The sequence below is a fragment of the Macaca nemestrina genome, chromosome 10 (genome assembly GCF_043159975.1).
Source record: "Macaca nemestrina isolate mMacNem1 chromosome 10, mMacNem.hap1, whole genome shotgun sequence".
NCBI lineage: Eukaryota > Metazoa > Chordata > Mammalia > Primates > Cercopithecidae > Macaca > Macaca nemestrina.
The window spans coordinates 115,293,230-115,305,666 of NC_092134.1; the positions used below are offsets into that span (position 1 = coordinate 115,293,230).

The window sequence follows — 12,437 nt, forward strand, 5'->3', positions numbered from 1 at the left end:
CACTGTATTAGATATTATGACTAATCTACAGATGATTTAAAGTATATAAGAGGATATGTATAGGTTATATGCAAATACTATGCAATTTTACATAAGAAACTTGAGCAGATTTTTCTGTATGCAGGGGGTCCTGGAACCAATCCCCTGCAGATACCGAGCGTTGACTACATAGGGCATGGAGGTTCTATGGAACAGCACAAACTATATAAATAATCGTACATCCATGGTGAAGTTCACTCTTTCTGTTAATCAAACTTTTAGTTAGACTTGATAGTTTTTCTTCTTTTTATTCCAAAACACGACTTCTTCATTGACCTCTAAAGGTGAGAAAGAGTGCTCTTCTATTTAAGCTGTTGTTACTGGCAGCACTTTAATTGCGTTCAACACAGATGGGTCTGCTTTTGCTGTGGATGTTTATGACTGAGTCTCATCTGTCATCTCAGGGAGACATCCAACTGGAGACAGTTGATTTAATTTTTTTCCTCTCCAGAATACCTAGCTTGAGAGCAAAGAAAATTGGGAATGTGGAGCCATAAAGCTACCAATACAGCTTCCTATTTTATAGACCATTTGCCACAGAGCAATAATTATTTTTCTGTCTAAAGAAGAAAACAAAGGAGCTGTTAGAGTTTATCTCCAGCCTGTGAAATATGCAGTCATTTCCCAAAACAGAACACTGTTTCACCTCAGATCTGGGTTCCAGTAACACTGACTTTATTATGACCATGCTGATTTTTTCTTTCCTCGTTCTCCTGATGTTGTCTATTTAATGCCCAGTTAATATTTTTTTGTTGTAATTTAGAAACCTTTATCAAAATGTTGCCTTCCATATTTGAAGTTTCAAAGGTTCATGCATGGTGCCGCTGAAATGAGGCAGTGTGTGTCAGAGCTCCCATTAAGACACAAATTGCTGTATTTATTCTACAAAGGAGTCTGTTATTTCCAATCTTACAAATGTACAGCATCCACAGGGACCCTGTAAACATTGGAACCGTATCAAGCCCAGCTGGGAACCTGACAGTCACTGGTTTCTTCTTGAAAGGCTGCATCTTTTCAAATGGCTCTTTGAAGGGGTATTTTTTGGAATTAACGCTACCCATCTTAACATTACCATATTTATGTGGAATGTGATCTGATTTTTCTTGGGAATGTCTGTTTTAGATGTCGGGGTTTCTGGCCATATTGGGCCAGATAATTCTTTGTTGTGGTGGGATGACTTTTGCCTGTAGGATGTTTAGCAGCGTCTACAGCCTCTACTCACCAGGTGCCAATAGCAGGCCCCTGATTGTGGTGACTAACAGTTGCCCAGAAATTGCCAAATGCCCCCTGGGGGGCAAATATTCCCTGTTGAGAACCACTAGTCTATGTGCATTTATATACATCAACAGAAATGCTCCAGGAACCAGGGAACTTTGTGGAAATACAACTGAAAATCCTATTCCATAGAATGTGGGGGGTGGGGGGTGTACCAGATTCTGACAGACCCTCAAATTTTCCTGAGTACCAGATTCTGACCCCCGAATTTCCTTGTTTTACTATATATTCATCAGTGACAAGGTGATAAGGAAAACACAGAAACAAAGATTCTATCAGAAATTAATTTGAGAGTAGCAGTTTGTTAAGGAACCTCAGCAAGAGAAGTATTTGCAGCTGTAAATGGCAGTGTTATGTGCGGTTACATAAAGTCAGTAGTGAGAGCCCCGGAGGATGTGAACAAAAACACACGTGCCTGCACGTCGTTACGCTGCTGTGGCCACTCACAGGTCTGAACCAACTCTGCAAATGCAGACATTTCTTACAGAATGTCTCTGGCTCCCAACAACAGAATTGCAACGTGATGTCTGTGCTAAAAATTCGATGACTCACAAATGAGTCAACAGAGAAGGTGTTCTAGGAGCTGACTGCTTTGCGGATGCCTGCAGGCCCCAGGATGGCATGGAAAGCAAGGAGAGCCATTAGTTGAGTTGACTCAGCTGGCTTTTCATAGCGGATTTTCTCCATGTACAACCTGAGAGGCTGCGTGGCTTTCTTTCTGAGTGAAAAATGCTCGTTTAATTAAGAGCTCAATAGACCAGGTTAACATTCAAGTCCCTGCGTTACCCTAAATTGAGAGTGTTTTGGAGAGCTAGCTGAGGTTAAATTTAATACCTGTTTAAGTTCTGTCATACCTTAATGTATTTTCATGATGCAAGAGAGAGGGCATTGCACTTCTGTAATTCTCTGTGGGAAACTAGTGTTTCTGTGTCTTTTTTCTTAAAAAAATCAATATAAGTTTATAAACAAAAGCCACAAGGACACAATTTTAAACTGAATTGTCTTCAGGTTATAGATATATTTTTGACTTTTTTCTATATTGAGGCTTGAGCCATACATTAAAAATTGTATACTTATCACACATTATTCAGATGTCATTAGAGGCTGGCTTGAGGGCACATTCCAAGGAGTGGGCTTGACGTTTACTGTCAGACTGTCTACCAAGAGAGTTTATTAAGCAAATTAACAGAGTACAAGAGAATGAAAGCAGAATGCTTAAGGCTACAGCACAGTGCACGGTGGCTCACGCCTCTAATCCCAGCACTTTGGGAGGCTGAGGCGGGTGGATCATGAGATCAGGAGTTCAATACCAGCCTGACCAGAAGGGTGAAACCTCGTCTTTACTAAAAATACAAAAAAAAAAAAAAAATTAGCTGGGCTGGGTGGCAGGTGCCTGTAATCTCAGCTACTTGGGAGGCTGAGGCAGGAGAATCTCTTGAACCTGGGCATCAGAGGTTGCAGTGAGCCGAGATCACACCACTGCACTCAAGCCTGGGTGACAGAGACTCTGTCTTAAACAAAACAAAACAAACAAACAAAAAAATCTTCTAAACATGTTTGAATTTCTTATTCACACATAAACAAGTGTTGTATGCTATTTATAAATGGAGATTTTCATTTCATTAAAGCCATTTTCCAGGAACCTAAATGAACTGTTGAAGGGTGGAATAGCGCATTCCACTTATCCTATGTAATTAAAATAAAACCACAAGTCTTAAACAGTATAAGTAATTCAGAGTGACCTCTTTTAATTAACCCTAATTGGTGAGTTTTTTCTGTGTTTGGAAGAGAGTCTAATTGTTGTAGCGTGAGAATGTCAAAATAGAGAGGTCCCTGACTACTCTTGTTAGGCCTTTACAGGGAGACATTACCACGGAGGCTAGGGTAGGAGGGCAATCTCTAGGAACCTGGGTCCGATCTCTTCTTATGAGTCTAGAAAATTTATTTCATTAGCATTTTAAAAGAGGAATAAATGCAGGAGGATTAACTCCTGCTAAATGAACTCACAAAAGACTGATGAATAAACCACAATGCCAACTTTCAATTGCCAAATAGATCTAAATATTTGGGCCAGTTGGTGCATTTTCCTTGAAGTAGAATATGTATCAAAGGCTAAATTACAATATTGGGGTGCAGGAGACTCAGGAAATTAGATGACACGTACTCCTTTTAAGGATATGCTATTTTTCCAAGAAGACTGGCCATTTATTGAATCTACACGAGGCAATGGTGAGAGAAACTGTTTGATTCTCCATTTATTTGGGTTACGTGCTGATCTTCTGTTAATAAGCCTTTATTCAAACATGGTTCAATATGACTGATAACATTTTATCTTCGTTAGTTAATATTATGTTTTAATTGTGCCTTCCCAATATTCCACTTAAGCCACTTGTGCCCAAATCCTATTGCCTATAATAGTCACAAAAATCCTTTGGGTTATTTGTATAACTGATTGATCTTGTTCATAATTTCTGTGTCCTTATATTCCAAGGCAATCTTCTCTCACATGTATTAACAACACTTAGTGTGCTTGTGGCTCTTTCTTTTGGCTGCAATAGGATTGCAAAATCCCTAAAGCTCTTTCCAGTATTTCTTTGTGACTGTAATTCTCCTGGTCTATTTCTCTCCAAGTTTTCATGTTACTGAGGATATCATTAAAAACAAACATCCTTTGCTTTCTTTTAGAATTATCACTTCCTCTTCTAAACCTCCTCCTTCCTTCCTTTTGTATGCCATGTTCTTCATAATCATTGTCCTCTTCAGTATCAGATGTCACTACAGTTTTTAACCTTGAGAAGGAATTCCTACTTGCACATGGTCTTCTACTGGTCCCTGTGAAAGAGGATTGCATAGACCTTGTTCAGGCCTTTTTGCCTCAGCTGTTTGCAGTTGGACAGCAGTGTGGCTTTAGTGTCACTATCAGATTTCAAGGCCTTCGGTTCAAAAACTGTGTTTTTGCCATCCTAATCGTATTATAACACCTAGATTTTAATGTTGAGCTACATGATATAGATCGATGAAGCAACACACTTTTGAGTTTGCCCTTCACTCCATCCTTCCCTCCATCCCTTCCTTCCCTTTCCTCCCCACCTGCCTCCCTCCCTCACTTTTTTCTTTTCTCCTTTTTGAGACAGAGTTTTACTCTGTCGCTGAGGCTGGAATGCAGTGATGCAATCTCGGCTCACTGTAGCCTCGACCTCCTGGGCTCAGGTGATCCTCCCACCACAGCCTCCTAAGTAGCTGAGACCATAGGCATGTGCCACCATGCCTAATTTTTGTACTTTTTGTAGAGATGGGATTTTGCCATGTTGCTCAGGCTGGTCTTGAACTTCTGAGCTCAGGTGATCCACCTGCCTCGGCCTCCCAAAGTGCTAGGATTATAGGCATGAGCCACTGTTCCTGGCCTCTTTTTCATTTTAAAATTGTATATAGTTAAGGTATATAACATGATGTTTTGATACACATATGTATAGTAAAATGTTACTATAGTCAATCAAATTAACATATCCATCATGTCACATAGTTACCTTTTATTTTTGTGATAAAAATACCTAAAATTGGCTCTCTTAGCAAATTTCCAGTATAGAATACACGATTATTAACTATACTCCACATGCCCTGCATTAGATCTCTAGCCCTATTCATCCTACAGATATGTGACATTGTACACTGTGACCTCAATTTCCCCATTCCCCCTGCTCCTGGTAATCATCGTTCTATTCTGTTCTCTTTATTTCTATGTATTGTGTGTTTTTTTTTTTCTGTTTTGTTGTTGTTGTTTAGATTCCACATATAAGTGAGAGCATGTGCTTTTTTTCCTTTCTGTGTATTTTTTTTTTAAACTTAGCATAATGTTCTCTAGTTTCATCCATGTTGTCACAAATGGCAGGATCTCCTTTTACAAGGATGAATCATATTTTGTATATAAACATATATTATATATAGCGCAAATTTCTTTATCTGTTCATCTGTTGATGGATACTTAAGTTGTTTCCATGTCTTGGCTATTGTGAATAATACTGCAATGAGTGTGAGGGTGTATGTTTCTTTATGAGGTGGTATTTCATTTCCTTTGGGAATATGCCCAGAAGAGGTACTACTAGGGCTTATAGTAGTATCATTTTTAATTTCTTTAGGAACTTCCATATTGTTTTCCACAATGGCCATGCCAATCTGTGGTCCCACCAACAATGCAATGCACAAGGGTTTCCTTTTCTTCACACCTTCCTCAGCACTTGTTATCTCTTGTCTTTTTGAAAATAGCCATTCTAACAGGCATGAGGTGACATCTCATTGTGGTTTTGATTTGCATTTCCTTGATGATTAGTGCTGTTGGGCACCTTTTCTTATACCTGTTAGCTATTTGAATGTCTTCTTTTGAGAAATGTCTATTCAGGTCCTTTGTCCATTTTTTAATTGAGTTACTTGTTTCTTGGCTGAGTTTTGTGAATTCCTTATATATTTTGTATATTAAACTTTTATCTGGCTTAGTTTGCAAATATATTTTTTTAATTCCTTGGCTGCTTTTTCATTTTGATGATTGTTTCCTTTGCTGTGTATAGCTTTTTAGTCTGATGTAGTCCCACTTTGTTTATTTTTGCTTTTGTTGCCTGTGCTTTTGGTGAGATAGCCAAAAAATCCTTGTCAACATCAATATGAAGAAGCTTTGCTTCTGTGTTTTCTTCTAGGAGTTTTTTGGTTTCAGATCTTATGCTCAGATCTTTTGAGTTGATTTTTATGTATGGTGTATGATAAGGGTCCAGTTTAATTTTTTTTTTTGCATGTGGATATCTCGTTTTCCCATCACAATTTATTGAAGAGACTATACTTTCCCATTGTGTCATCTTGATGGCCTTGTCAAAAATTAGTTGACTGTGTATGCTTGGGTTTATTTTTGGGCTTTCTATTCTATTCCATTGGTCTATGTATCTGTTTTTATGCCAATACCATACTGTTTTGATTAATGTTGTTTTGTAATATAATTTGAAATCAGGACGTATGATGGCTCCAACTTTGCATTTCTTTTTTAAGATTGTTTTGAAGACTCTGGGTCTTTGGCGGTTCCATACAACTTTTAGGGTTGTTATTTCTATTTCCAATTGAAAATGCCTTTGGAATTTTCATAGGGATTGCACTGAATCTGTATATTGCTTTAGGTAGTATGGACATTTTACTAATATTGATTCTTTCAATTTTTGAACATGAGATATCTTTCCATTGATTTGTGTCTTCTTCAGTTTCTTTCCTCTGTGTTTTATAGTTTTCAGAGTACAGATCTTTCACTTCTTTGGTTAAATTTATTCCTAAATATTTTATTCTCTTTGACGCTATTATAAATGGAATTGTTTTTGACGCTAATATAAATGGAATTGATATCTTTTCAGATAGATTCTTATTGGTGAAAAGAAATGTGACTGATTTTTGTATGTGGATTTTGTATCCTGCAACTTTACTAAATTCATTGATTAGTTCTAACAGTTTTTAGTGGAGTGTTTAAGATTTCTACATATAAGATCCTGTCACTTGAAACAGGGATAATTTTACCTCTTCTTTCCCAATCTTTATTTCTTTTTCTTGTCTATGTGCTCTTGCTAATAATTCCAGTACTGTGTTAAATAGAAATGGTGAGAGTGGGCAGTTTTGCCTTGTACTAAGTCTTGGAAGAAAAGCATTCAGGTTTTCCCCATTGACTATGATATCAGCTATAGGCTTTTCATAAATGGCCTTCATCATGTTCAGGAAATTTCCTTCTACACCTATTTTGTTGAGAGTTTTTTTTTTTTTTAATCATGAAAGGATGTTGAACTTTGTCAAGTGCTTTCTCTGCATTGATTGAGATGATCGTGTGCTTTTTATGTTTTATTCTGTTAATGTAGTATATCACATTGGTAGTTTTGCATACGTTTAAACCAACCTTGCATCCTAGGGATAAATCCCACTTAGTCATGGTGTATACACTTTTTGACCTGTTGTTGAATTTGGTTTGCTGGTATTTTGATGAGAATTTTTGCATCTATATTAATAGATACTGGCCTATAGATTTTTTCTTGTGGTATCTTTGTCTGGCTTTGGTATTAGGGTAATGATGGCCTCATAAAATGAGTTTGATAGTATCTTTTCTACTTCTATTTTTTTTTTTTTTTTTTTTTTGGAAGAGTTTAAGAAGGATTGGTGTTCTTTGAATGTTTGGTAGAATTCAGCTGTGAAGCCATCTGGTCCTGGGCTTTTCTTGGCATCTTGGTTTCTTTTGTTTTAAAAAAATAAATCCAGCAATAGGCAGTCACAGAAGTAGAGCAAAACAGGAAAACATGGAGAGTCCATTATGTTTATCTTCTCCAGGTTGTTAGTTGATGGTTTTCTGGGAGCCTTCTTGATGATCAAGGTCTCTCTGTAGCATAATAGTTAACAGGTTAGGACTGTGGAGTCAGCTAGAGCTGGATTTGCTATTCAGCTCTACCACATGAGAATTATGCAAACTTGGCCCCTAAAGCCTCAGTGTTCTCATCTAAAAAATGGGTTAATAATATTAACTCATAGCTCTCACTCCTTAGTAAGCTATACATATTTTTAGACATCATTTTTTTCCCTGCCAATAAAAAGAATATTCAGTGACACTGGACCAGAGGCCATTTTTCTTGCACACTCCTGCTTTTCTTCTAGTGTACCACTCTCACTTCCCTTTTCTTCTTTTTCCCCTCTTGCTACCTTTCCATTCAAACTAGCTCACTCTCCCCCACTTTTTTTTTTTTTTTTTTTTTAAAGGATCTTACAACCCATTGTGGGAATTGCAATGCAGGATAAAACTGTGAAAGCGCTGTCTAAAGTTTCAAAGAGACTAATTAAAACCCAGGGAATAAATTTCAATAGAATTTCACTTGAGTAACTGCCAACTACCACTAGAGGTTAACTGCTAACTACTACTAGAGATTATTTGGGAAGAGAGTCCATGATCCTAAGCTATTAAGGCCATTGCGCCAGCCATCTCTTCAAACTCATTTGTCTGGACAGACTACTCTCATTATTGGGTTATTTAAGGGCATTTAGACTTTATTCTTGAGGGACGAGAGGGTGGGTTCCCCCCTCATAAATTTTGTCTCCAATTCTTAGACTTCTTCATCCTTCATGCAAATCACCATGAAAGTGGGTCTCATGACCCAAGGTAACTTTTTCAGAAGACTTGGGGGAGGGGGAGGGTCTTAGCCGTGAGTTCTTATTTACTCTTAGAGGAGTGACTCTTACCGTATTTAAGGGCCTCAGGCCTGGCCTCTGGCTTGGGTTGGCTTGGATTCAGGCCCTGGTCAGTTGAATTTGGGGCTGAGCGTTCATTACCACCATCCACTGCTCCCTTCCGGTTCTCCATCCTTTCTCCCCACCCCCTCTCCTTCCTTCTTTCCCTCTTTTCCCGTCTCCTTCTTCTTCCTCTCCTCCTCCTTCCTCCCCTTTCTTTTTCCCCTTCCCTCATCTTTCATCTCTTTTTAGGTAACTGCACTCATCTCTTTGCTCAATGGAAATTATAATGCTTACTTTTCTCTCTTAAATTTTTTGTTGTGGGATTAATGAGAACAACCAAAGGAATGGCTTTGGTATTGTGAGAAGCTCTGGATAAATTTAGAAATATCAGCCAGGTGCCGTGGCCCACTCCTGTAATCCCAACCTTTGGGAGGCCGAGCAGGGAGGATCGCTTGAACTCAAGAGTTCGAGACCAGCCTCAGCAACAGAGTGAGGTCCAGTTAGTACAATAATTATAAAAATTAGCCAGTGTGATGGCACACGTCTGTAGCCCCAGCTACCCGGGAAGCTGAGGTGGGAGGATCTCTTGAGCCCTGGAGAGTGAGACTATTGTGAGCCTTGATTGTGCCACTGCACTCCAGCCTGGGCAACAGAGTGAGACCTTGTCTTAAAAAAAATTCAGAAGTATTATTTGCTAACTGTTTCTGCATTTTCTTCGTTCCCACATGCCCATACTCCCTTACGATGTATAGTATGCCAAGTATGCCCTTTTCTAGTCAATAAACAGCGTTTATATTTACAAATAAGAAACTACTGTTATGAGGGTCACCCTTTGTGGAGAGTTTGCTGAACCCCTGCTTTCATTTAACTATGAATTTTGATCTCTGTGGAAGACACAGAAGTCAAAGATGACAAGAGCTACCTGGTGCTGCAAGGCTGTAAGGCTTTTAGCAGATAACAATCCTCCTCCTGTTTAGGAAACCTGGCAGTTCCCTCTGCCCATTCCCATTTCAACGGTGCTACCAATTTATGCACCATTTACAGAAGAGGCCAGAAACAAAACTGCAAGGCTGTTTTGATCCAAGTAAAATGATATCTCTGGGAGGGGGTAGGGACTCCAAGTGAATGTTCTGGGATGATCAGGAGTAATATCTTGTCGCAGCAGCCATTAAAGAAACACTTGCCCATGGATATAGTATGCTGCTTGCATTTGCCTTTTGAGCATCCCTTCCTTCCCTCAGTTTCATTCACCGTCCTGTGATGGTGCAGTGACAGTGTGTCTATCTGTCTTTCTCTCTTCCACTCTCATTTTCAAATTTCACCTGTTTTAATAAATATGTGTAAGTCGCTATTTTTATCTACTAACTACCAAGCTTATATTGCATCCCCTGTTTTGGTTTCTTGTGCAACCAGTTCTTCCATGGGGTACTGGGACTTGCGGAAGTTCAAGTAAAAGCACAAACTCATTAATCTCGTGTTGGCATCTGCTTAAAATGGTAGGGTGTGCTGGAACCTTTGACCAAGTTTCACATCATTATGAAGGTGTCTGTTTGTGGAGATCTCCTTTTATTTTGTTTCTTATGGAATTATAGTATGTTCTTAAATCTAGGGCCGCAAGCAGGTGGTGAATGGGAATGTTGCTGTTGATTCTGCTCTTCTCCAAGTATTATTATGGCTGAGGAGTTAGGTATGAACTCCTGCACACTGCCATGCTTACTTTAACTTAAGAAATCTAGATAATTCAACACACAGGCTCTTCTCTGTATTTGTTTTAACTGTGGAATGGTCAAAATTGCTACTTTGTAAATAGGTGTAAGAGAACGAGGGAAGGGTCCATAACTATTGGTACCATTAGTGCCTTAACGATGTGGGCAGATCAAGCCACCTCACCCCAGGAGTGTGGGACTCATCCCTGTTGACAGTAATTACCTCAATGGCTGTCAGTCTAGAGCTAGTGTTTCTGGGTGATGTGAAATAGACACTTCTCCAATCCAAGGAAGAAATAACATGCACATTTAAACCCTGTCATCTGATTAATTGGAGAGTTTAGCAAGAAACCAGATAAAAGTAAATAACCTTGTACTTCCTCAACAGAGAGATGACCATCCAACTTCAAAGAAAAAACGCCAGGCAGGGGAGAAGATCATGTATACTTTGGTTTCAGTCCCACATGGCAATGACATTGCATCCCTTTTTGAACTTGATGCCACAACTCTTCAGAGAGCTGACTGCCTGGTTCCAAGGTAAAAAAAATATTATGGTTAAAAGATGTTTCTTTGAATAATTATACCAGTAGGTAAGGAATGAAAATAATAATATTAATATATTTTTATGATATCATGGGAGCAAACGTAAGTGAAGAAAAAATGTGTAAAACATTGTGCCTCTTCTGTGAGGAGGTTAACATAATTTGTTTTATTCTTATAAATAATTAAAATGTGCAGGAACAAAGAAATTCTGAAAAATTTATAAGAATCATTTATTCTTATTACTTACCTGGCCTTTGGTTACTAAAATGAAAAATAATATAAAAACATTTCTATTTATATATTTATCATTTATTTTTATTATGTCAGATTTCCCATTTCATTCATCCATTTGTTCATTTATGTAGTCATTCAGTCAACAAATATCTATTGAACATCCATTACATTCCAGGCATTGCCCTTGGCATTGGGAGGACAACAGTGAACAAACTGGTTATACTCTCACATTCAAATGGGGGAGACAGGCAGTAAACAAAACAATAGACATAAAATATTAATAAAAGGTCAGGTAATAAAAGTGCTTTGAAGAAAAAATGGAGGGTGTGGAGAGAGTTCTCTTAGGTAGGAGAGTTCAACTGTGTCCTCTCTGAGTTAGTATGTTTGAAGAATGATCTGAATGAATTGAGGAACGAAGTCCTCTCTTCCTGAGAGGAATATTTCAAGCAGCAGGAACACGAAATGAAAAATGTTGAAATTTACTGGGTGTTTTTAAGGACGAGTGAGAAGGCCAGAGTAATTAGATAAAAGTGAGTGAGGGGGTGTGGGATTGGAAATAAGATTGCCAGAACTTAAGGTAAGACAATATCTTACATTCTTTTGCTTGAATTTGACCATTTTATTTTACTTTTCATTTATCTTTTTTGAGACAGGATCTCACTCTGTGGCCCAGGGTGTAGTGCAGAAGCATAATCATGGCTCACTGCATCCTCTACCTCTGGTACTCAGGTGATCCTCCCACCTCAGCCTCCTGAGTAGCTGGGACTATAGGCATGCACAACCATGCCCTGCTAACTTTTGTATATTTTTGTAGAGATGAGTCTTTGCCATATTGCCTAGGCTGGTCTTGAACTCCTGGGCTCGAGGGATCCACCCACCTCAGCTTCTCAAAGTGCCGAAATTACAGGCATGAGCCACCATGCCCAGGCTAAATTTGACTGTTTTAGTTAAGCTTTTCTGTCTATAACTGTCCATCTTTCAACCATAAGGCTGTGATGCAGTCTCTAGATGCATCGAGGAGTCTTGCCCATATTATTAGGGTTAGTGGGATGGCTCTAAATGGGCCTTGATGGAGCGCTATTGTGCTTGGCCTTGGCAGATGGCAGTGGTGAAGCCGAAGGCACCTATGCAAAAAGGCAGACATTGTGTGGGTTTCCTCCAGGGAGGGTAAAAAGTTACTATAATAACACTATTGAGAAACATTGCTGGTAGAGCTTCCCAGGGTGTTTTGTGGCTATTCTCATTCATGAGAAATGTTGCCAAATTTCATACCTTATATGAGTCCATCTCTCACTCTTTTTTGTTCCATCAATATAAGCCTGTAAAGAGATCCTCTCTGGTTTTACCTGACCCAGGTCTCTGGCTTTCTCCTCCCAGGACTGGGACCTTAATCAATCCTTACTATGACTT

General features: G+C 38.8%; 1 protein-coding gene across 3 annotated transcripts in view; it reads left to right on the plus strand.

Annotated features, from left to right (window-relative positions):
- Positions 1 to 12,437, plus strand: part of LOC105492154 (inositol 1,4,5-trisphosphate receptor type 2) — a 493,933-nt gene that overhangs the window by 132,297 nt on the left and 349,199 nt on the right. For all 3 annotated transcript variants that reach the window (XM_071072009.1, XM_011759132.3, XM_071072008.1), the window contains one exon: positions 10,639 to 10,787. In XM_071072009.1, the coding sequence (XP_070928110.1) occupies positions 10,639 to 10,787 (149 nt within the window). The remainder of the gene's footprint in view (positions 1 to 10,638; positions 10,788 to 12,437) is intronic.